The sequence below is a fragment of the Papio anubis genome, chromosome 8 (assembly GCF_008728515.1).
Source record: "Papio anubis isolate 15944 chromosome 8, Panubis1.0, whole genome shotgun sequence".
Lineage (NCBI taxonomy): Eukaryota > Metazoa > Chordata > Mammalia > Primates > Cercopithecidae > Papio > Papio anubis.
In genome coordinates, this window is record NC_044983.1 from 20317807 (window position 1) to 20341697 (window position 23891).

A 23891-nucleotide genomic window follows, 5' to 3' on the forward strand; every position below is an offset into this window, starting at 1 on the left:
AGCACTTTGGGAGGCCTAGGTGGGAGGATCACTTGAGGCCAGGAGTTTGAGGCCAGCCTGGGCAACAAGGTGAAACCCCCCAACTCTACAAAAAAAAAAAAAAAGGAGGGGTAAGAGAGCTTGCTCATCCCTTTCACCCTGTGAGGACACAGTGAAAAGAGCCATCTGTGAAGCAGGCCCTCACCAGACACAGCTTCTGCCAGCACCTTGATCTTGACCTCCTGAGTCTCCAGAACTATGAGAAATGAATCTGCGGTTTTTGAGCCACCCAGTCTGTGGCATTGTGTCACAGCAGCTCAAATGGACTGAGACGAGCAGGGCCCTCAGGCCATGGTGGTTTATTGATGCACGTCGCAAGCACAGCACAGGCAGGTGGACCCCAGCCCCAGGGGGACATGAGGGCCAGGGGAGGGCAGCAGGCCACCCCTACAGCAATGCTGTCAGCACAGGGGGAAGGAAAGGGCCTGGGCCATGTTCTCTCCTTCTCCACACCTCTCCCCGCAGGAAGCCTCCAGGCCTCCTGACCCATCCCAGAGAGACAGCTGGCCACACAATTCCCCCTGGCTACAGAGAGGCGACAGTTGTCCACCTGCCCCTCACCGAGGTATGGTCTTGCCGGCCCGCCGCTGCTTCCGTCCTTCATCATGGAAATCCAGCTACTCATCCATCATCTCCGTCACCTCTGAGAAAGTCACTGTGAGGCTGCACTCTTCTCTGCCTGATGTCACCTCCATCATCCCCCAAACAGCCGGCGGCTGCTGTCAGCCCCTCCCACAGGCTCTCTGTTTGCTTTGCTGATTGTAGGGAGTCCACCCTGGTGACCTGTGCGACAGTAGGAATGAGGCAAAAACACAAGGAGGCCCAGGAAGGATGTCACCAAGAACTCCCCGGGTAGGGGCTTCCGGCCAGCAGGGTGGCAGGAGAGCAGACAGAGCCAGTGGGCAGGGGAGAGGTGGAGCAGCAGAGGGTCCACAGTCCAGGTCACGCACGGGCACAGTACAGTCACGGCACCGTGGCAGAGCAAGTGAGCAAAGTGCACGGCTGGGCGGGGTGCCGGGGCCCGCGGGACAGCTCGAAGATCTCATGTTCCATGCCAGGCCCCAGCAGAGCATGAGGCGGCCCACTCCCAGCTGAGGAAGGGGCACTTCTGGGTCTCAGGGGTCTCCTCCCCCTCCTCAACCCTGGTGGCTGCTGTCTCAGACCCCCGCACTCTAAGCAAGGAGAAGGTATGCTGGGGTACGGAAGGAAGGAACATCCGACAGCCTGACGCCCCCAGTGCCAAGAGAAGAAAGAGAATTCCTTTCTAGAGAGCAGGGGGAGCGTCCCGGTGGGCAGGTGGAGAAGGAGGGACAGCTCTCCCATGCAGGAAGAGGGTTCTTTGGGGCAAGGAGCAGCCAGGGTGTCATGGTGGTGCAGGAGACTATTTATAGAAGGAAGGGATCCGGGCCTGGAGTGGGAAGCCCCAGAGACCCAGCTCAGCAGGGAGGGGGCATTCTGTGGTTGGCCCTGAGTGGGGTGAGTGGGACTAAGAAAGATCGCCCCACAGCTCTCTGCATCTCCTCTGGAGGCAGCCAAGCTACACGTGGGCTTTGGCCCAGAGGGGCTTCCCTGGGAGAGCCCCAGGAGGTGGGCAGGTCTTTGGGACATAGAGACCTGGATGAGGCAAAGAACAGTAGGACAAGGAAACCAGAGGAAAAGGGAAGTTCTCCAGAAATCCAGCTCAGCTGCCAACTACGGAGGAGGAGAAGCCTTTCCACGTCCACCAGGCCGGGGGTGGGCCACACTTACCAAGAGGACCACCGTCTGTTGCCTCCAATGCCAAGGGGCGGGGGGAGGGCAGCTGGGCAGAGTGGAGGGAGCAGGGGGGTAGGAGAGAGAAAGCAAGCTCCCTGAACCTGGGCTACCCACCTCCACCTTCTGCTCCTCTCTCCCTCGACCCCCAGCTCCCCAGGAGTCCCTAGCGGCCCACGCTGATGTTGCAGGTCTTGCAGCTGGGGTCCTTCTTGGCATCGGCAGTAGACAGGCTCATGAGCTGGTGACCGCTGATCTCCCCCAGGGTGCCCAGGGACAGGTCGACAGGCTCAGTGTAGATGATCTCCAGGATGAGGTCCTGGGCGTGGCGGAAGACCAGCTCCCCGTCCTCCACGCTGCAGGTCAGGAACTTGTTGCAAGCAATGTCCAGGAGGGGCAGGCGGTCGCGGCAGAAGCGGTCCCCCAGGGAGCCTTTGGGCGCCAGCACCAGGATAGCATAGTGGTAGGCCGTGTACATGCAGTAGAAGTCCGCAAAGTAGAGGTTGGTGCTGGGATTGAAGAGGCGCTGAGCTGGGATCTGGAAGCGCCAGCGGCCGTAGGGGGAATCCTGCGGGGGCTGGCCCGTGTTGAACTCCGTGTTGCAACTGAAGAAGACCCCGTGGAGCATACCGCTGGTGGGGGAGCCGTGGCTGCCGCTGTTGTCCTTCAGGTAGGGCTGCAGCATGTTCCCGCAGTGGGTCCTGCCCACCCCAGGGAGACACGCCAAAGGGAAGAGAAGATGCGGCTGGTGAGCCGGGCTGAGGCTTGGCTGCTGCGTGTGGTCGAGGAGGGAGGGAGCCAGCCCAGCTCCCAGCCCTCCCCCAGCCGCCTCCACTAGTTGCAAATAGAACATTCCAGAATGCAAGAGCAGAGAGGGCCCTGGAGAGGGATTCATCCAGCCCACTCCTTCTCAGAGAAGAGATGTGAAGCTGTCACTCCCCAACTTGAAACCCTTTGGTGGGGCGTGCGTGAAAAGCATGGCGGCTCATGATCTGATCTCTGTGGTCTCCTTGCCACTCCCCACCTCCTGCCATCACACCTACTTACCCACCCCCTGCACACGCAGTCTCCTGCCTCTGTGCCCCCTGTGCAGGACTCTTCCCTCTGCTGCACTGACCGCCCTCTCCACCTTCCTCCGGCTGGCTTGGCAAACTTCTAATCAGCCTTCAAGCCTCAGCCACGCGTCTGCTCCCCACTAAAACCTTCCAGGAACAGCAGACACCTGCACTTGACAAATATTTGGCTGCCTACTATGTGCAGGACACCCAGTCTTCTAACTGTGTTGCCCAGGCTGAACTCCTGGCCTCCAGTGATCCTCCGGCTTTGGCCTCCCAAAGTGCTAGGATTGCAGGTGTGAGCCACTTCATCGGCCAGGACACTGAACTGTGCTCAACAATTACACGTACCTTTCACATGAAATCTTTCCATACTGTCTCGCTGACTGGATTCTGAGGTTCTCAAAAGGGTGAACTCTGCCTTTATCTTTACATCCTGGCACCAAGTAAGGTGCCTGGCACACATGGGTGCTCCCTGTCTCTCTCATTCTCGGTGATAAAGGAGTCCAAACTGGGCCACTGACTCACTTTCCAGGCTGGAGTGCAGTGGTACAATCACAGCTCACTGCAAGCTCGAACTCCTGGGCTCAAGTGATCCACACCCGGCTAATTCTTTAAATTTTTTGTAGAGATTGGGTTCTCACTATGTTGCTCAGGCTCATCTTGAACTCTTGGGCTCAAGTGATCCCATCTTGGCCTCCCAACATGCTGGGATTACAGGTTTGAGCCACCAAGCAGGCCTTGCTTCTTTAATACAAACCCCAAAGACTCCCAAGGTCCTCACTGCCCTGAGGTTAAAACTGTCCTGACTCTAAGGATAAAGGCAGACAGAGGCCAGGCACAGTGGCTCATGCCTGTAATCCCAGCACCTTGGGAGGCCGAGGTGGGTGGATCACCTGAGGTCAGGAGTTTGAGACCAGCCTGGCCAACATAGTGAAACCCCGCTTCATTAAAAACACAAAAATTAGCCTGCCATGGTGGCGCACACCTGTGGTCCCAGCTACTCAGGAGACTGAGGCAGGAGAATCATTTTAACCCAGAAGGCAGAGGTTGCAGTGAGCGGAGATCACGCCACTGCACTCCAGCCTGGGTGACAGCGAGAGACTCCGTCTCAAAAAAAAAAAAAAAAAAAGAGGCAGAGCAGCTGCTTGCCCTGGCTGAGCCTCAGAAGGATGTGGTCTTGGAGCACTTTCCAGCAGGCCTGGGGAGGGTGGGTACTCCTGGTCCTGCCTCACTCTTGCCTGATCCTGGCTGTCTTCAGTGACAAGTGACTCCCTGGCTCGAATGAACAAGCTGCTTCCCTCTGGGCCTCGTGCTCCTCTTCTGTAGGCCAAGGGTGTTGGATCAGATCACCAATTTTCGAACACTTTTAGACTGCAGCATCTCTCTCTTTTTTCCCCCAAAAGAAATTACACGTGGAAGGCTCACAGGCAAATAAAATTGAGGCTGCTCTGGTTGGACATCAGGTGTGGGGCCCACCAAGCCTCATCCTCTGGTCCCCCCAACCCCATGGCAGCATTCTAAGGGGTTCACTGACATGTCTCCCTGAAGGGAGCACCCAGTTTGAAAAGCGATGAGCTGGGTGCTTCCTCAAACCTTTTGTGATCAGAACACTCATTTCATGCACTCCCTGCCACCTCCCCTTTGGCCCCAGGGCCTGAATCAGAGAGACCTGTGGTGGTAGACCCCCATGAAAAGAACTGTCCCAGAGCGGGAGCAAACCCAGATCTCATTCTCCCAGGCTCGTTAGTACAACACTCTTGCAGAAGGCCCTGTCCCCAGAGCCCTTGATCTTCCCTGAGCCCAATCCCCAAAGCAGCAGTCTCTTCAGAGCCAGCCTGGTGACGTCAGGGCATGTCAATCCTAGAGGAGGGACTGGCAGCCACGGGGGTGGGGGTGACCTCAGACAGCCAGGACAGGAACAGGAAGGGCTGGGAGGGAGGAGAGGCCTGGCGGGTCCAGCCGGGAGCCCGCACCCATACCTGGCATGCTGGAAGTACTCCTTGTGATGGTTGCGGTAGAAGACGGAGAAGCGGAGCATGCGGCCTGCGATCTGCTCGGCCTTCTCCTGCAGCTGAGCCAGGTGCTCCTTGGCATAATCTACAAGATCCCAGATGCAGTGGGTGAGCTGAGGGCCAGCTGAGGAGCACAAACACCTCCTGTCCCCACCCCACCCCACCCTGTGCGTGCCGGCCAACCTCTGCCTGTCAGAACAGCAGAGGCGACTAGACAGTCGCAGAACCTTAAACTCAGATGGTAACAGGCCAGCTGGCCTCTGCTGGAAACACAGAGCGCTGCATGCTGTCTGTCCTCATCACCTCTGCAACCACAATGCCAGAGTCTCGGGGCTCTCTGGGTCACAAAAAGGCAGAGGGTCGCCCAGTAATCCCGCCAGGGTGCCCAGGGGCTGTGATCCCAGGCTATCCTCATGTGAAAAGAGGACTCATGGGAAAAAGGAAGACTTGAGAGGGCTTGAGGTCCTTTTGGGAAAGTCCCTCAAATCCAGTAGATAGGAAGCTGCCCACACCACCCCCATGGAAGCCAGCTGTAGCTACAGGTGAGGGCTCCTGAGGGGCTAGGGAGAAGCGAGACCAGGCAATGTTTAGGCAGTCCTGGGTCTGGAGCAATGGCTCTCAGCTTGAGCATCTCAGGAGAAACAGGGAAGGCTGGAAACAGGATAGCAACATTGAACCCTGGAGCCCCAGGAAGGCTGCTGTTGGCACATACAGCTCCTTGGTACAAATGAGAAGAAGCTGCCCTTCCCTCTTTGTGGATGCATCCCTGGCCAGGGTGCTCGGTTTGGAGAGAGGAGTGTGGACTGGATTGCAGCCAGATCCCCAATTTGAATTAAATGCCCATTGCACATGGAGGTCTCAGGGGAAACCGAGCTTTCCCCTCCAGGAGCAAGAGGCCTCCAGAGAGTGGGGTTCTGCAGCAGAACTAAGAAAAAACACCATTCAGCCAGCCGCGGTGGTTCACGCCTGTGATCCCAGCACTTTGGGAGGCCGAGGCGGGCGGATCACCTGAGTCAGGAGTTCAAGACCAGCCTGGCCAACATGGTGAAACCCCATCTGTACTAAAAATGCAAAAAAAAAGTAGCCAGGCGTGGTGGTGGGCGCCTGTAATCCCAGCTACTCAGGATGCTGAGGCAGGAGAATCGCTTGAATCCGGGAGGCAGAGGTTGCAGTGAGCCAAGATCATGCCACTGCACTCCAGCCAGGAGGCGACAAGAGTGAGACTCCATCTCAAAAAAAAAAAAAAAAAAAGACAGAAGGAGAAAAAAAAAAAAGAAAAAGCACCACTCAAAAGACAACAGCAGCTCAAGGAGACTTGGGGCATAAATCTTGGCAAAGGATGGAGCCAGCAGACTCAGAGGCCCGGGGCTGAGAATGTTCTGTGCCCCTTCCGTGTGACAGAGAGATCTGGAGCAGCTCTCACCGTAAACACCAAAAGAATGCAATCTTGTGGGGACAGACCCTGAGTCACGATTGACCAAGCACACATAAGCCCGCTGTTTGTGCTGGAGTCTACAAGTTAAGTTCTGCTAAGAGAGTTTGCAGGGCCGTTGACCAGGGACCATTTTCCCAGGCTACGTGGAGGCTCAGAACAAGCGAAATGTGATTGCTCTACCAAGTGCACATTGACAGATAATTGATTAAGCAAAATGTGGTCTATCCATACAATGAAATACTATCCAGTTTTAAAAAGAAAGTAAATCCTGGTATATTCCAGTCACAAAAAGACAAATCCTGTACAATTGTACTACTGATATGAGATACTTAGAGGACTCATATTCATAGGAACAGAAAGTAGAATGGAAGCCGGCAGAGGGAAACGGGGGGTGGTTGTTTAATGGGTATAGAGTTTTGGTTTTCCAAGAAAAAAAGGTTCTGGAGATTGGCTGCACAACAATGTGAATATACTTAATACCATTGAACTGTACACTTCAAAATGGTCAAGATGGCAAATGTTACATCATGCACCTTTGACCACAGTGTTTAAAAAGATGCCTGTGATCTGGTACCAAGCCAGAAAAGTAACTCCCTTTCTTAATGGAAGTGGTCTTGCCAACATGATTAGTGGGGTTCACATCTGCCTCCAGTGAGAGAAGAGAAAGGGCGGCTTTTGGAGGCAGGGAGGGTGTCATGCCTGTGTGCCTTCCCTGTGGCCCAAGCATGCTGCCTGGTGGACAGAAGGCGTTCGTCAGTGTTTGCTCGACTGCCAGGAAGCCCCACTTTGACCACAACTAAGCCCGACGTGCCAAGCAGCAGGACAGGGGCATGAAAGCAGGGCCTCACCCCCAGTGCAGAACTCCACTGTCTCGCTCCAGCCGGACACCAGGTACTCCCCGTCGCTCTGCTTCACCGCCGTCTGCACGGCCACACTGTACTCTGTGCGGGGGCTCAGGAACCAGTGGCCTCTCACCGTCATGGGCAGCGGCACTGCCTTGGCCACGAGCTTGGTGGGGACATCCTGAGAAATGGGGTACAGACAGAGAGCCGGGCGTCAAACAGGGGTTCATGCCCGATCTGGGCGTCACCCCAGAATCTCCACTCCCCAGATGGCCCTGTTTCTCCTGCGCAAGACCAATCTTGAGGATCCGTTGGCTTCCTATCCTGGCCACCATTTTCCTGGGAAGGCCACACAGATGCTCCCCAGCCTTGGCCCCTCCTCGAACCCCCCTGACACCCTGTTCTCTTGGGAACGGAGGGGAAAAGCCACGAAGTTGAGGGCGGCAAGGCCTTCATTTTTTAAGGAGACTTTGAGAGCTCTGCACACTGCAGTGCCGTCTCCACGGCAACGGCAAATGCTGAGAAGCCAGGGAGGAAGGGAAAATATGCCTTATTCTTTGGGGGGGAGGGTTAAGGGGGTGGTGTTGAACATTCACGTCACCGTGGCAACTGGCCTGCCAAAAGACACCCAGATCGGGAGAGCCAGTTCCAGAGAAAGAGAGCGGGTGAGTAACCCACGCCGGTGCCGTCGGCCTGGGAGCCAGCTGGCCGCCTCACTCCCCCTGCCTCTGCCAGCTTGAGAGGATGGGGGGCTTCCTCCCACCCACCCCCACACTGGCTTTTAACCCCAGAAAAGGACACACCCACGGAAGACTCTGTCCTATTCCTTTTCTAAGTCAAGCAAATGGCAGGCCAGCAGGTGAGGGGCCGGAGAGGGAGAACTGAGGCCACAGCAAAAGGGCCCCGCCCAGACCGAGGCCCGCGTGGCCCATCCAGCCAACAGCGAGGCTGTGCCCTGAGCCGGGGCTTTGTCGAGACTTGAGACGTCATCCCCATAGGCGATGCCTGCGGCCCCACCCCACCCAGGCTCTCTGCCCCTGCTTGAAGTCTCAGTCGTGGCGCTGATAACAGCGCTCCCTCTGTGCTAGGCGCTGGGCCAAGCACCACGCAAACATGACTCACTGCATCCTCTCCACGACCCCGCGAGGCTCGGCATTGTTATTCCCTCTTCACCAGGGAAGGAGCTCAGGCTCAGAGAGGTCATGTAACTTTCCCAAAATGACACAGGAAGAAGAGTGTGGATTTTAACCAGGCCTCTGACTCCAAGCCATCACTTCCAGGTGTTCCCTTATCCGGCTTCCTTCAGGAACAGGAGCTGGGAAGGGGCTCCTGGGACACCTTCTACTCACCCGGTGCTTGAACTTGTTGGAATTCTTATTCTCCTTCTTGTTAAGGTCAATGAAGTAATGGGTGACCCTCTCCAGGTCACTGTCCTCCATGGCCCAGGAGATGCGGAAAGAGTCGCAGGTGATGTTGTTGATCTCAATGCTGTGGGGCGTGGACAGCAGCTCCATGCTCCCGTCTCGGTTGTCTCCTGTGGGGACTGAGGAGGAGGAAAAGGGTCAGTACCTCCCTTGCCCCCAGCGAGCTTTCTGGAATGTCTTCTTCCCAATAGCCCTTTTGAGGCGGAACCTCAAGGACCCCTGGAATCCACCTGCCTCATGAATTAGATGGGAAAGACTGCACAGGGGAGGCTGGAGAAGGTTGATGGAGGGTGGAATGGGGTGCCTGCCCGGGGGGCTCTCTGCTCTCCTCGGAGGGGTCTGCAGAGCAGACGGCACCTGACAGGTGGCAGAGGCAGTGGGAACGCTGCAAAGCCGGGCGGGGACAGATTTGCAGCAGATGGAGCCGAGGAGGGAGGGGGCCCTCAGCCAGCAGGCGTGAAAAGAGAAAGGGGTGGGGGTGGAGAGGACGGGTGAGAGGCGGAGGAAACACAGGAAGCACCTGCTGTGGAGCGGAGGTGCGAGGCTTGGGGCAGGTGACAGCCAAGAGCTCACAGGTGCCAGGGCCCTCGGATTCAGGCCTCTCTCCTCGCTGGGGTCAGCAAGGGTTGCCATGGTACATGGCTGGAAGGACAAGTGCCACGTTGGTGCATGTGGACACATTCGTGGTGGGAGGGGCACGCGACACAGCCGGCTTCAAGCTCTTTTTTCCACCCATAACTTTTTTTGACAATCCCTCTTTCTCTTCAGCCAATCTTCTCTTGATTCCTTTCAATCATTACTTTTAACATTAACATCTATTGGGGGCCAACCATGTGCTCATAACTTCACAGACATCTCATGCAAGCTTGGAAGCAGCGACACACTATCATTATCTCCATTTTACAGATGAGGCAACTGAGGTCGGGAAGGTACTAACCTGCCCAAGGCCACGCAGGGAGCAAATGATTTGAACTCCCGCTCCCAAGCTCTTGATCATTAAGCTAAGGTGGTGTCCCCTCATATGTGGGGGTGGAGGGGCACATGTGTGGCGTGTGTGCATGCATGGGTGTCTGTGGTGTTTCCACCCTGTACTTTCCCTCCTTCTATCATTTCCTTTCAAGCAACTGCATTTTCTCTCCCTCCCTGTCTTCCTCCTTTGGTTCTCCCCTTATGTCTGCTGCTTGTCCAGCTATGAGAAGACCTCATCGCAGTCACTCTCATGTGTGCTTTAGCTGGGAAGAGCTGACTCTGGCCGTGACTCTGGCCTGGTTGGCCTAGCTCCGGGATGGGGAAGAGAGAACGGAAGGGGAGTGACAGCGTCTGGGAGGGGACCGTAGATGGGGGTGGGGCGTTCTCCAGGGGCATTTGGTCTCCTGCTTTCCAATCCCTTCCTCCATCCCAGCTCCCGGCACCCCTCATTTTTCTAAGTGTTACCTCCTTCTCTTCTTTCTCCCTCTTTTTCTCCTCCCCTTGCCCAGGAGCTAGTGGTGAGGGCATCTTGTGCCTGCAAAAGCAGGTACTTTTATTTATAGCTTCCAGAGGATCCAGCCCACACCTTCCTGTCAATTAAGCTTGCTCCAGAGCCTGGCACCTCTGTATTAACCTGTGAGTTGCCTGGATGGCAAGTACAGGGTGAAGGCTAAGGGTGATGGCCCTTACCTGCCCCAGGTGTCACTCAAGTCCTGTTTCATCTTAGCCTCCCACTCCAGAGCCAAAATGCCAGTGGCTTTGTGCATGGGGAATCCTACGGTAAATAAGCATGGGGGTGCTACCAGGCCCACCCCAAAATCAAACAGATGGGATTGGGTGTCTGGAAGCAACCCTACCATAATAAACCAGTCTGTAATTCACGGGGACAGGTGTGGAACAGTGAGGAGTTACCACCTCTTGGGATCCTGGTGAGAAGCTCCCAGGGAGACACACATGTGCCTCACACACACACACACACACACGCACCCACGCACACGAACACAGACACACTCCTACCCAAGAGGCCCTGAGTGGCACCCACCTACACGCTCGGAAGCAGCCCACACTCGTCCCATGAGCAGGCACCTATTCCTGCCTCTCCTTGGAGTCCTCCTAGAAATAGGGGCAGCTGTGTGTGGTGGCAGGGGTCTCTAGGACCTGGGTGTCTGCTTGTGCCTTCCTCCCTACAGTTCTGGGAAAGCTGAGATGACATCCCCACCCTAACTTGGGAGGGCGGCGGTGAGTGAGCTGGGGTGGACAGAGGGGTGGGTGTGAACCCAAGTTCTCTACACCCAGAAGACTGGGGAAGGGCAGGGTGCGAGGGACAGGTTGAGGCAACACCCGAGAAACACCCACACTCCTGTGTGGATCCACCCCAAGACAGGCACGTACACGCCCACACACAGGCAGGCACGCGTGCACACACACACATGTGCCAAGAGTGCCCACCCACCCGCATCCCACACCTCCACGGACGTCCTCACTCCCACTCACCCATCTACACACTCAGGTGCCTCCCGCCACCTTCTACATTCTAAGAATGCCCCGCAGTTTTCCCTCTTCAAGCTGTCACCTCCATGCACACCCAGACATGTTCATGTCCACAGGCTCACGCACACACGTCCACGCACACCTCCTCACAAGCCATATTTGGGGAAAAGAGGACGCCACAGGCACCAACATGCGTGCGTGCCATCTCCACAAGAAGGCACGCAACCCACACGCCTGCCTGCACACACATGTGTGTTCATACACACAGCAGCCCCCGCCCGAAGTCTGGTATTCTCTCTCGAATCATCGCCAGGCTCAAAGACAGACTTTGAAAATGTGTTTGCCTCTGGCCACACTCTGCCAGCCCTGAGCTTTCGTGCCAACAGGTTTGTGCACCTACGTGGCTCTGCCCACAGACAATGGTTTCTGCCCCCTCTTCTCTTTACCCACCCCGTCCTGCTCTGGGTCTCACCTCCCCACATAGAAAGCCCCTGTCTGCATACACTCCCACACACATGACAAGGGACATGGTTACCCCTAAATATACTGCCTCATAGTGTCCCCACCCACGCACACCCACAGGCTACTCAGATAAGTCCCCCCAACACACGTACCTCACGTGTGCCAGAAAGATATGTTTCTAGACATGCCTCACACCATTCAAAACCCACACATGAGCATGATTGCAGGCAGATGGACCTATCTGCGCCAGCAAGCCTCCAGCCAACTCACAAGCGCGCACACACACATGCCGCTCACACCGGTGCCCCTTCCCCATGTCCATTCAGAACAGCCGCCCTGCCACAGGGAATGCTTCCCCCACCCTGCTGTCCCTGTTGGCATCGCTGACTGCAGCAGAATGGTCACGGGGTGACTAACTATGGTGCCCCAGAGACTGGATTCAGCCATTAACCACTTTGTCAAAGGCCTGGGGGAGAGGGGACAAGGTCGTCCGGCCTGGCAGTCCAGGTGGACACCCTGGGTGGTGGCAGGACCCTAGCGCCCCCAGCTCCTGGCTACTCAGGATCAACAGCAGCATGTTCCAGGGAGGAAGGGTACTCACCTGGCTCCACTGGGCTCTGCAGAGGAAAAGCTGGCAGGGAGGACAGGGAGAGACCTCTGTGTGGATGAGATCCCAGGCAGGGGACAGCAGCCGGACGCCTGGGTCACAGGCAGTGGTGTGCGCTCGCTCCTCTCCCGGCTGCCAAGGAGGCTGCTTCCATGCCCCGCAGCCAGCTCCTGTCTGGCTGTGCAGCGCGTGTCGCTGCTGCCCCTGGTGAGACGATGTTCCCAGCTGAGCAGCGCAAGAAGAGAGGCAAGAGCGAAATCAAAGCAGCGTGGAGGAGAGAGAGGCAGAGAAGGGAGAAAGAACGAGAGAGCCAGACCGAATCTGGCTCCACCAATGGGATCAGTGGCTGCGCAGCGTCAGGTGATAATAAGCAGGCTTGGTCCCTGTTCGCCGGGCTGGTGGGAGGGGGAAAGGGCAGAGGGTCTCCCAGGGAGCTACACAGATGTCCTCAGGGACAGCAACATACGCTGCCTTTCCCCCATTCTTCCAGGACAAGCTGCCCTCAGAAGTCCCTCCAACACACCCCCTACTTGGAAATCTCTGACTTGAATGCAGCCCCCAAACTTTAGGATGCTGGGAGAGGGGTGGAGCTTAGCCCAGGGCTTGGGCCCCAAAGCAAAGACTCTGATTGGGGGAAGGGGAGGGAGGCTATAGAGGGGAAAGGTCCAGATGGAGGGTGTGAACCCAGGGTCACTGTCTTCAGTCCGGAGCCTCTCCCTGGGGCCTTTTGGTGAACTGTGGTTCCATTTTCTTACCAGTTCTAGTGAGAGATGGCAGACCTGCAGCTCAGGGATCCCTGTGGGTCTGGCGAGAACCCTCTGGCAGCTTGGGTGTCCGCAGGAAAAGGGGCTGGGAGAGAGGCTGTGGCACAGTGCAGGGTACACAAGGGCAAGAAAGTGGGGGTGGGAGAACACACCAAGCTCTGAGTGTCCTCAGCCCACCCCACTCTCTGAGCAAAAAGGAAGCCGGCCCTGGGCATCTTGGGGAGAGAATGTAATGTCTTTCAAGGCAGCAGGAGGCTGTTCTGCCATCAAGAAGCAGACTCAGTGGAGGCCATCAGGAAGAACACCCAAGGAAATGTGAGTCCAGCAACAAGCAGGGACAAAGGGTTGCGCAGCAGCGAAAAGCACAGGCTTATAGTCAGATGGATGTGCTGAGAATCCCTGCTCTACCGCTGCCCAACTAGGTGACCTTCGACAAGCCACTCAACCTCTCTTCATCTGTCAAATGGGATCACACAGGTTTATTGTCATCATGGAATGAAATAATTAGGTAAATCGTCCAGCCCTGGGCCTGGCACATCAGAAGTGCCAGTCACCTGTCAAAACTGTTCTCATTCCCATGATATCGACAGCATCTGCCTGCAAGGAGGCCACAGTCTTCTAGGGGAGAGAAGATGGCCATTTAGAGGACACAATTAGAGAATGAGGAGCATACAACTAAATCGCAGGGCACAGATACTGATTCAGAAAAAGAGCAGTGGGCGGCTCCAGGGCACATGCAGGGTGCAGGCCAGAGGAGGCTGTGGAAGCAGGAGTGCGGCTGGGGTGGGGAGGATTGGCACGGGGGCAGCAGACACCAGGCAGGCCCAGGGTGAGGTCTTGGTGAGCAGGAGAAGGTGTGAGCTGAGCCTAAGATACACTCACCAAGGGGGAGTCGAGGCGGCAGGCCTCAGTGCAAAAGTCAGAGGAGGTAACAGCAGCAGAAAGTGAGAGTTCACAGAATGCAAAGACAAGCAGAAGCCAACCCTGCCTTAAACGGCTGTGAGAACCTCAGCGAGTCTGGCCAGGTCCTCACCCACAGAATGTGGGGTGGTGCATGGTACTGAGGCAGGACTAAGCACTCCCTTGGCCAAGCATGACTACGTCCTGCTCTAACATACCCACGCCGAGCTGGTGAGCTCAGAAGAGACGCAAAATGTAACCTCCTGGTGATGGCCAGCACGTGACATCTGGACTACACTTCTGTCCCAGGCTGGGTGCAGTAGCTCACGAGAATCCCAACACTTTAGGAGACTGAGGCGGGCAGATCACCTGAGATCAGGAGTTTGAGACCAGCCTAGCCAATATGGTGAAAACCCATCTCTACTAAAAATATAAAAATTAGCTGGGTGCGGTGGTGGATGCCTGTAATCCCAGCTACTTGGGAGGCTGAGGCACAAGAATCGCTTGAACCTGGCAGGTGGAGGTTGCAGTGAGCTGAGATTGCGCCACTGCACTCCAGCCTGAGTGACAGAGTCCTGTGGCCCAAGCATGATAGTAACCATCTCAGCGCCCCTTTGTGGAGCTGCGTGCCGGCGACAGGTGAAGGCACAGCCCTTTAGGAACTTCTGCCACTTCTCGCCTCAGAGGACTTCTCTACAGATCACAAGAGGAAACACGTGGTAAGAGCAAAGCATAATGTGCCAAGTATAACTCACTCCTTGTGAAACCAAACAACCGCCAAGATGCACTTCTGCTGCATTTTTATTTTTAATAACTTTTTATTACACAAATGCTTTATGATCCCTTTCATAGAACGAGCATTTCATTTAAAATTTAAGAAATTAAAATCTCTGTTTTCCTGTTAAATTCACACAGTGGCTATATATAAATTTTTTTTTTTTGAGACGGATCTCGCTCTGCCCTTAGGCTGGCTGGAGTGCAGTGGCCGGATCTCAGCTCACTGCAAGCTCCTCCAGGTTCAGCCATTCTCCTGCCTCAACCTCCCGAGTAGCTGGGACTACCAAAGGCGCCCACCACCTTGCCCGGCTAGTTTTTTGTATTTTGGTAGGCAGGGGATTCACCCGGTGTTATTTAGAGGTGGGTCTGATCTGACACCAAATAAATCAAACAGGTACAAACTACTCTAAGTGCTGGGATTACAGGCTTGAGCCACAGCATGCGGCCGGGCACAATTAATTTTTTCAAGAACTGGTGTACTGTCACCCTGATTGGAGTACAGTGGCACAAACTCAGCTCACTGCAACCTCTGCCTCCCTGGCTTAAGTAATCCTCCCACTTCAGCCCCCTGAGTAGCTGAGACTATAGGCGCACACCACCACACCTGGCTAATTTTTGAAACCTTCAGAGATGGGGTCTCACTGTGTTGCCCAGGCTGGTCCCAAACTCCTAAATGCAAGCAATCCACCTGCCTTGGCCTTCCAAAGTAGTTGGGATTACACAGATGTGAGCCACCACACCCAGCCAATACATGTATAGAATTTATTAACAAAAATAGAATGAAAGAATGCTGTTTTATAACCTTCTTTTTTCACTTACCAATATCTTTTCTGTTCATCACATACTCTTTTTTTTTTTTTTTTTATAGAGACAGGTTCTTACTATGTTGGTCAGGCTGGTCTCCAACTCCTGGCCTCAAGTGATCCTCCTGCCTTGGCCTCTCAAAGTGCTAGGATTACAGGTGTGAGCCACCATGCCCAGCTGATCAACTCCATTTTAAAAAGGTGGAAGGTGGGAAAGAGTACTGAGGCCGTAAGTAGTAAAACTAGTTAGTATTCAAATTCAGGTCTGTCTGAGTACCAAGGCCAGATTCTTCGTGGTAGAAAGATGCATAGCAAATACAGAGTCTGATGTAATAGAGAATGAGACTATAAGTAAAACATATTTACAGTCTTAATATTGCTTATGCACTTTATAGATTCAAAATGTTTATGTGTATTTCCCTATGGCTGAGCTCACTGTGGAGATCCAGTGAGCCAATGAATGCACATATATCCAGGTAGTCCATGGAAACCGCTTTGGTCATTTACATGTGTTTACAATGACAAGAGTGGGTCATGAGTATTTATAAGAACTACATGGATTTCTCAGTGCCTATTTCATTTTCTTTTTGAAATTATGTTTAGACAACCTACAACCTTCACTGGTCATCTATTTTAAGGAAGAGTATTCACCTAATTCTAAAAGCATTTACTAAACTAAAGAATAAGTATTTTATGACTGGGTGTGGTGGCTCATACCTGTAATCTCAGCTTTTTAGGAGTCTGAAGTGGGCAGATCACTTGAACCCAGGAATTCGAGACCGGCCTGGGCAACATGGTGAAACCCTATCTTCACAAAAAGTACAAAAGTTAGCTGGGCATGGTGGCATGGGCCTATAGTCCTAACTACTCTGGAGGCTGAGGCAGCAGGATTGCTTGAGCCCAGGATTTGGAGGCTGCAGTGAGGCATGATCACAACATTGCACTCCAGTCTGGGTGACAAAGTGAGAACCTGTCTCAAAAAATATATATATGTATCTCAGATTTTGTAGAAAACTTAAATATTTAATCACTTTAAGACATGGGAACATGATGAATTATATTAAAGAACTCAGACAAACTATAGAAGAGACACTGAGAGAATGTTGGAGGGATAAAGGAAACTTCAAGAGAAAAAGATCAAGAAGAATGATGAAAGAGAATCGTAAGTAGAAGGACTCATATAGAACCACAGTACTGGAATAGTCAGTAAATTCTACCCAAAGTGGAAGAACATGATGTAGGAAATATGGAACACCACTGTGCACTGCTTGGCAAGGTACCAGGACAAGGCCAGGCGCAGTGGCTCATACCTGTAATCTCAGGACTTAGGGAGGCTGAGGCAGCCGAATTTTCCGAGGTCAGGAGTTCAAGACCAGCCTGGCCAACATGGCAAAACCCTGTCTCTACTAAAAATACAAAAGATACCCAGGTGTGGTGGTGCACGCCTGTAGTCACAGCTACTCAGGAGACTGCAGCAGGAGAATCACTTGAGCCCGGGAGGTGGAGGTTGCAGTGAGCCAAGATCCTGCCACTGCACTCCAGCCTGAGTGACAGAGCCAGACTGCCAAAACAAACAAACAAAAAAAACAAAAAACAAACAAAAAAACAAACAAACAAAAAACCAGGATAAGAGTGTGGCATACTGAATACAAGCGATCACCATGATGAAGCGCCTTCCCTCCATGCACCCAAAACTTGCCACATTTACTCTATTAAGAGTCACTTACAGAATAATCTATAGAGAAGACATGATAATACAACTCACAGATGGCTTTGACATCAATGGTGCCAAAATTCAATTGCTTTCTGGAAACAATCTACTCTTATTCTTTCTAATGCACATCCAAATTTTCTAGTTGATCTCATCACAAATTGGAATTCAATCATCCATTTAAAAAAATTCACTGGGTGCTTACCTATGTATAAGGCACTATTTCAGGCAATGAGGATCCTGCAGTTGTGGGCAGGGAAAGGAGAACCAAAAAAAAAAAAAATCCCTGCTCTCATAGGGCTTACATTCTGGTGGGGGAAGACAGATAATTAAATAGGTAAGTAAATAAATAAATAAACAAACTTTGTAGTCTGTTGAGTGGTGATAAATGCTCTAGAGAAAAATAAGTCGGTACGTAGAGATAGGAAACGTCATGCAGAAGTTGGGAGTTATGATTTTAAATAGGGCCATCAGAGAAGGACTCTTTGAAAAGGTGACTTTGGGAAAAAAAAATAAACAACAACAACAAAAACCACCTGATTAAAGGATGGACGGGAGCCATGTAGAATTTTGTGGAGGAAGGGCATTGCAGGTAACAGGTGCAGGGGCCCTGAAGCAGGATGTTGCCTGATACAGTCCAGAAACAGCAGGGGGAGCCAGTGTGCAAGGAGTTGAGACTGGAGAAATGGTAGGTGCCGGGAGAGATCATGCAGGGCCGTGCCGCAGGCCATTCTAAGACCTCTGATTTTTACTCTGAAATGGGAAGCCATTGGGAAGTTTAGAGCAGAGATGTCCCAAAGTGAAACATGTCAGTTCCACTATGTGGAGACTAGACTTGGAGGATTCAGGTGGAAGGAGGCCAGTTAGGAGACAATTATAATAATCAGCAATAAATGATGGTGGCCTGGACCAAGGTGGTGAGAAGTGGGAAGATTCCGGATGTACCTGGAAAAGCTGATATATAAGACGTAGTATTATATATACTGATATATAATAGCTGATATATAAGTCGTAGCTCATATGTAAGTCGCAAGGCTGGGCGCAGTGGCTCACGCCTGTAATCCCAGCACTTTGGGAGGCCGAGGTGGGCAGATCGCTTGAGAACCAGGAGCTCAAGACCAGCCTGGGCAACATGGTGAAACTCCAACTCTACAAAAAATTTTAAAAATTAGCCAGGCATGGTGCTGTGCGCCTATAGTCCCAGCTACCTGAGAGGCTAAGGTGGGAGAATCACTTGAGCCTGGGAGGTTGAGGCTGCAGTGAGCCGAGATCACACCACTGCACTCCAGCCTGGGCGACAGAATAAGAAAGATCTTGTGTTATTTAAAAAAAAAAAAAATCTGCAAGATTTTTAATTTGAACAACTAGCAGGATGCAGCTACCGTTTACTGAGATGGGGGCCACTTTGAAGAAGTAGTTTGAGGAGAAAGATCAAAAAAGTGTGGATGTGGCCAGGTGCAGTGGCTCACACCAGTAATCCCAGCACTTTGGGAGGTCGAGGCAGGTGGATCACTTGAGGTCAGGAGTTCGAGACCAGCCTGGCCAACATGGTGAAACCCCGTCTCTACTAAAAACACAAAAATTAGCTGGCTGTGGTGGCACGTGCCTGTAATCCCAGCTACTTAGGAGGCTGAGGCAGGAGAATTGCTTGAATCAGGGAGGCGGAGTTTGCAGTAAGTGGAAATCATGTCACTGCACTCCAGCCTGGGCGATAGGGCAAGACCCTGTTTCAAAAAAAAAAAAAAAAAGTTTGGATGTGGACATAGGTTTTGAGATGCCCAAGCAGACATCCAGCTGGAGGTATGGAATAGGCAGAGACACATCAGGGGTTCAGGGAGCACTGGACTAGAGATGAGCCCTTAGGAGTGATCAGCATACAGTACACTTGAAGCTGAGAAACTGGACCATTGTCATGGGAGTTAGTATAGAGAAAATAGGAAAGAATTCCAAGGACAGAATTCTTTTTTTTTTTTTTTTTGAGATGGAGTCTCTCTCTTGTTGCCCAGGCTGGAGTGCAACGGCACAATCTCGGCTCACTGCAACCTCCGCCTCCTGGGTTCAAGTGGTTCCCCTGCCTCAGCCTCCAAAGTAGCTGGGACTATAAGAGCGCACCACCACGCACAGCTAATTTTTTGTATTTTAGTAGAGACGGGGTTTCACTATGTTGGCCAGGGTAGTCTCGATCTCCTGACCTCGTGATCAGCCCACTTCGGCCTCCCAAAGTGCTGGAATTACAGGTCGATCCACCACACCCGGCCCCAAGGACAGAATTCTAGAGCTCTCCAACACGTAAGCGTCAAGGCGATAAGGAGGAACCAGCAAAGGAATGGCCTGCAAAATGATGCAAATAAACAAGGACAAATTACACACAGAACATGTAATAGCTTGAACTTGGATAGCGTTCTCAGATCTCACATTCCTTTTACTCTACCAATACATATTCAAAACAGTTTCTTATTCATTTTTAATGTCCATGAAGAATTCACAGGAGGCCAGGCGCCATGGCTCACGCCTGTAGTTCCAACACTTTGGAATGCCAAAGGGGGTAGCTCGCTTGAACCCATGAGTTTGAAACCAGCTTACACAACATAGTGAGATTCTGTCTCTACAAAATAATTAAAAATAGTTGGCTATGGTGGTGCACACCTGTAGTCCCAGCTACACAGGAGGCTGAGGCAGGAGGATCCCTTGAGCCCAGGAGCTGCAGGCTACGGTGAGCTATGATTGTAGCTGTGAGTAGCCACTGTACTCCAGCGTGGGCGACAGGGCAAGACCATGTTTCAGGGGAAAAAAAAAAAAAAAGGCCGGACGCAGTGGCTCATGCCAGTAATCCCAGCACTTTGGGAGGCTGAGGCAGGTGGATCACCTGTGGTCAGGAGTTTGAGACCAGCCTGGTCAACATTGTGAAACCCCACCTCTATTAAAAAGTAGCCGGGCGTAGTGGCGCGCACCTGTAATCCCAGCTACTTGGGAGGCTGAAGCAGGAGAATTGCTTGAACCTGGGAGGCAGAGGTTGCAAGTGAGTCGAGATCATGCCATTGCACTAGAGCCTGGGCAACAGAGCAAGACTCCGTCTCAAAAAAAAAAAAAAAATTCACAAGAACAGATTTTTGACAGAATCTGTTATACCTTTTAAACCTGCATTTAGACCTAGAAGACTGTATTTGTTCTTAAGAGTTTGTTAAATTACAATGAGATTATTGTCTTTATTATGATATTTGTGAAAATAAAACGTTATTAACAACAAACTAAGCTCAGCTGGGCACAGTGGCTCACGTCTGTAATCCCAACACTTTGGGAGGTAGAGGTGGGCAGATGGATTGAGCCCAGGAGTTCAAGACTAGCCTGGGTAACATGGCAAAACCCCGACTCTACCAAAAATACAAAAACTAGCCAGTCTCATAACCTGGCCTCAAAATAAATAAATAGATAAAAATGTTAAAAGACCCCTGTGTAAAATATCCCAATTAAAAAAAATCTAAATGCGGCCGGGCTTGGTGGCTCAAGCCTGTAATCGCAGCACTTTGGGAGGCCGAGGCGGGTGGATCACGAGGTCAGAAGATCAAGACCATCCTGGCTAACATGGTGAAACCCTGTCTCTACTAAAAATACAAAAAATTAACCGGGCGTGGTGGTGCACGCCTGTAGTCCTAGCTACTCGGAGGCTGAGGCGGGAGAATGGCGTAAACCCGGGAGGAGGAGCTTGCAGTGAGCCGAGATCGTGCCACTGCACTCCAGCCTGGGTAACACAGCGAGACTCTATCTCAAAAAAAAAAAAAAAATCTAAATGCATAGAAAAATGACTTCAAGTATATAAAACATTTGATGGGATAATAATGGATAGCTTTTTCTTCTCAGTGCTTTTTAAATTTTTCCAAATTTTCTAAAATGAATGAGTGTACTTTTAAAAATACAAAATAAACCAGGAAAGCTACTACTTGGTGAACTTCAAAGCCCAACAGAATGAAATCAAAGCTATTTCACCCAGTGCTCTAATTAGAAACTAAGGGCTGTTGCGTGTAGCTCTGTAGGGAACAGGAAAAGGGTATAGGTTCGGTTTGATTATTGTAAAATCAACATGCAGAAAGAAGTTGAAAAAGGTCTGTTTAGAAAGCAACATAACAAAATATTAATATATTAGTAAATTGGCAAACAAAGTTTTAAATTTTAAGAGCCAATACTCAAAAGGATGTGGACAAAAAATTATATATTCTCTTTTTTGTTTGTTTTTTTGAGACAAGGTCTCCTCTGTCTCCCAGGCTGGAGTGCAGTAGCACAATCAGAGCTCACTGCAGCCTCCACCTCCTGGGATCAATCGATCCTCTCACCTCAGCCTCCCAAGTAGCTGGCACTACAGGTGGGTGCCACTACACCCTAAAATTATATATTCTTATGTACTACCTGTGTGTGCGTGTGTGTGTGTGTGTGTGTGTGTGTGTGTGTGTACGGAGTCAATAAATTTCAAAGTCAATAAAAGTTCTTTTTTTTTTTTGAAACGGAGTCTTCCTCTGTCTCCCAGGCTGGAGTGCAGTGGCGCGATCTCGGCTCACTGCAACATCCGCCTCCCGGATTCAACCTATTCTGCCTCAGCCTCCCAAGTAGCTGGGATTACAGGTGCATGCCACCACGCCCAGCTAATTTTTGTATTTTTAGTAGAGATGGGTTTTCACCATGTTGGTCAGGCTAGTCTCGAACTCCTGACCTTGTGATCCGCCCACCTTGGCCTCCCAAAGTGCTGGGATTATAGGTGTGAGCCACTGCGCCCAGCCTGTTTGTTTGTTTGTTTTCAGATGGAGTTTTGCTCGTCGCCCAGGCTGGAGTGCAATGGCGCAATCTTGGCGCACTGCAATCTCCTTCTCCTGGGTTCAAGCGATTCTCCGGCCTCAACCTCCCAAGTAGCTGGGATTACTGATGCCCACCACCACGCCTGGCTAATTTTTGTACTTTTAGTAGAGATAGGGTTTCACCATGTTGGCCAGGCTGGTCTCGAACTCCTGACCTCAGGTGATCCACCCGCCTCGGCCTCCCAAAGTGCTGGCATTACAGGCATGAGCCACCACACCTAGCCAATAAAAGTTCTTTAAATTCCAACAGTAGAGCAAACTTGGTATTCAGATTCCTTCCAGGCTTTGACCAAGAGTGCACATGAGGGCCACTGCTGTGAGCCCAGGATGGGTGTGACTAGGCACCGGTTGACCCATTGTGGCTGTTCCAAGGCTGCCCACATAGCCTCACCCAGGACTCCATCAAAAGCCCACAATGTGTGTATATGTGTATACGTTTGATTATTGTATATACACACATTCTTAGTGTTGATGTATTTCAGCACAATCTTTTTTATTTTTTTTTTTGTGGAGTTTTTTTGTTTGTTTTTGGTGTTTTGAGACAGACTGTCCCCCTGTCGCCCAGGTTGGAGTGCAATGGCGTGATCTCAGCTCATTGCAACCTCCGCCTCCCCGGTTCAAGCGATTCTCGTGCCTCAGCCTCCCGAGAAGCTGGAATTATGGGCATGCACCATCACACCCAGCTAATTTTTGTATTTTTAGTAGAGACGGGGTTTCGCCATATTGGCCAGGCTGGTCTGGAACTCCTGACCTCAAGTCATCTGCCCACGTTGGCCTTCCAAAGTGCTGGGATTACTGGCGTGAGCCACCAGGCCCGGCCGCACAATCCTTTTTGAAAGCAATTTAGCAATATGAATGAAGAACCATAAAATGTGCATGTACAAAATGGTACAGCCACTGCGGAAAACAGCTTGGCAGTTTCTTGTAAAACTAAGATACAACTACCATATGACCCAATGATTGCACTCATGGGCAATTATCCCAGAGAAATAAAAACTTATGTTCACACAAAATCTTGTACATGTATTTTCACAGCAGCTTTATCCATAACCCCAAACAGAAAACCACCCAGATGTCTTTCAGAGGGTGAATGGTTAAACAAACCATGAATACTTTGCAATAAAAGGGAACGAACTATTGATACACGCAACAACTTGGATGATCTCCGGGGAACAATGCCGAGTGAAAAAAAGCAATCCCAAGAAGTCACATACTGTTCGATTCCATTTATATAACACTTTTGAAATACCAAAATGGCAGAAATGGAAAACAGATTAGTGGTGGGAGGAGGTGGGGGGAGGGAAGTGTGGCTATAAAAGGGCAACTAGAGGAATCCTTGTGGTGATGGAAACTTCTTGTATCTTGACTGCACCAATGTCAATATTCTGATGGCAAGATGTTACTACTGGGGGAAAATGAGTAAACAATACTTGGGATCTCTCTACATGGTTTCTTACAACTCTACATGAATCTACCATGTTCTCAAAATAAAAAGTTTAATTTAAAAAATGTTTTTAGAGATAGGGTCTTGCTGTGTCACCCAGGCTGGAGTGTGGGGGCTGGATCGTAGCTCACTGCAATCTCGAACTGCTGAGCCTTTCAAGCGATCCTCCCACCTCCGCCTCCCAAAGCACTGGGATTACAAGCGTAAGCCACCAAGCCCATCCCAAATATTTACTTTAAAACAAAACAAAACAAAACAAAAAAACACACACAAAAAAACCTACCTTCTTTTGGCCAGTTATCCCAGGATGGGAAATCTATCCCAGGAATATAATCCGAAAGAAAACAAAAACGAAAACAAAATCGAAAAAAAGCACGTCGAATGTACCAGATATTCACTACAGCATTATTTAAAACAGGGAAAAAAGAAACAATCAGGGAAATACTTAAATCATGATACAGCCACTGGAGAACTATGCAGTCTTTGATGCCGTAACAGAGAAATGTTATTTGAAAAAGGAGGATACAGGCCAGGCGCAGTGGCTGACGCCTGTAACC

General features: G+C 51.5%; 1 protein-coding gene across 2 annotated transcripts; it reads right to left on the reverse strand.

The window, feature by feature from the left end:
• Positions 1–306: 306 nt before the first annotated feature.
• Positions 307–12639, reverse strand: PHYHIP (phytanoyl-CoA 2-hydroxylase interacting protein). Of its 2 annotated transcripts, XM_009212665.3 has the most exons (6): positions 12086–12639; positions 8488–8681; positions 7145–7319; positions 4829–4946; positions 1909–2492; positions 307–822 (listed from the first exon to the last, which is right to left on the reverse strand). In XM_009212665.3, the coding sequence occupies exons 2-5, from the start codon at positions 8650–8652 to the stop codon at positions 1958–1960; spliced, it is 993 nt and encodes a 330-aa protein (XP_009210929.1). In that variant the 5' UTR covers positions 8653–8681; positions 12086–12639; the 3' UTR covers positions 307–822; positions 1909–1957. The 2 variants fall into 2 exon arrangements, with proteins under 2 accessions (XP_009210929.1, XP_021797799.1); XM_021942107.2 differs by having other exon boundaries at positions 307–2492.
• Between the last annotated feature and the right edge of the window lie 11252 nt (positions 12640–23891).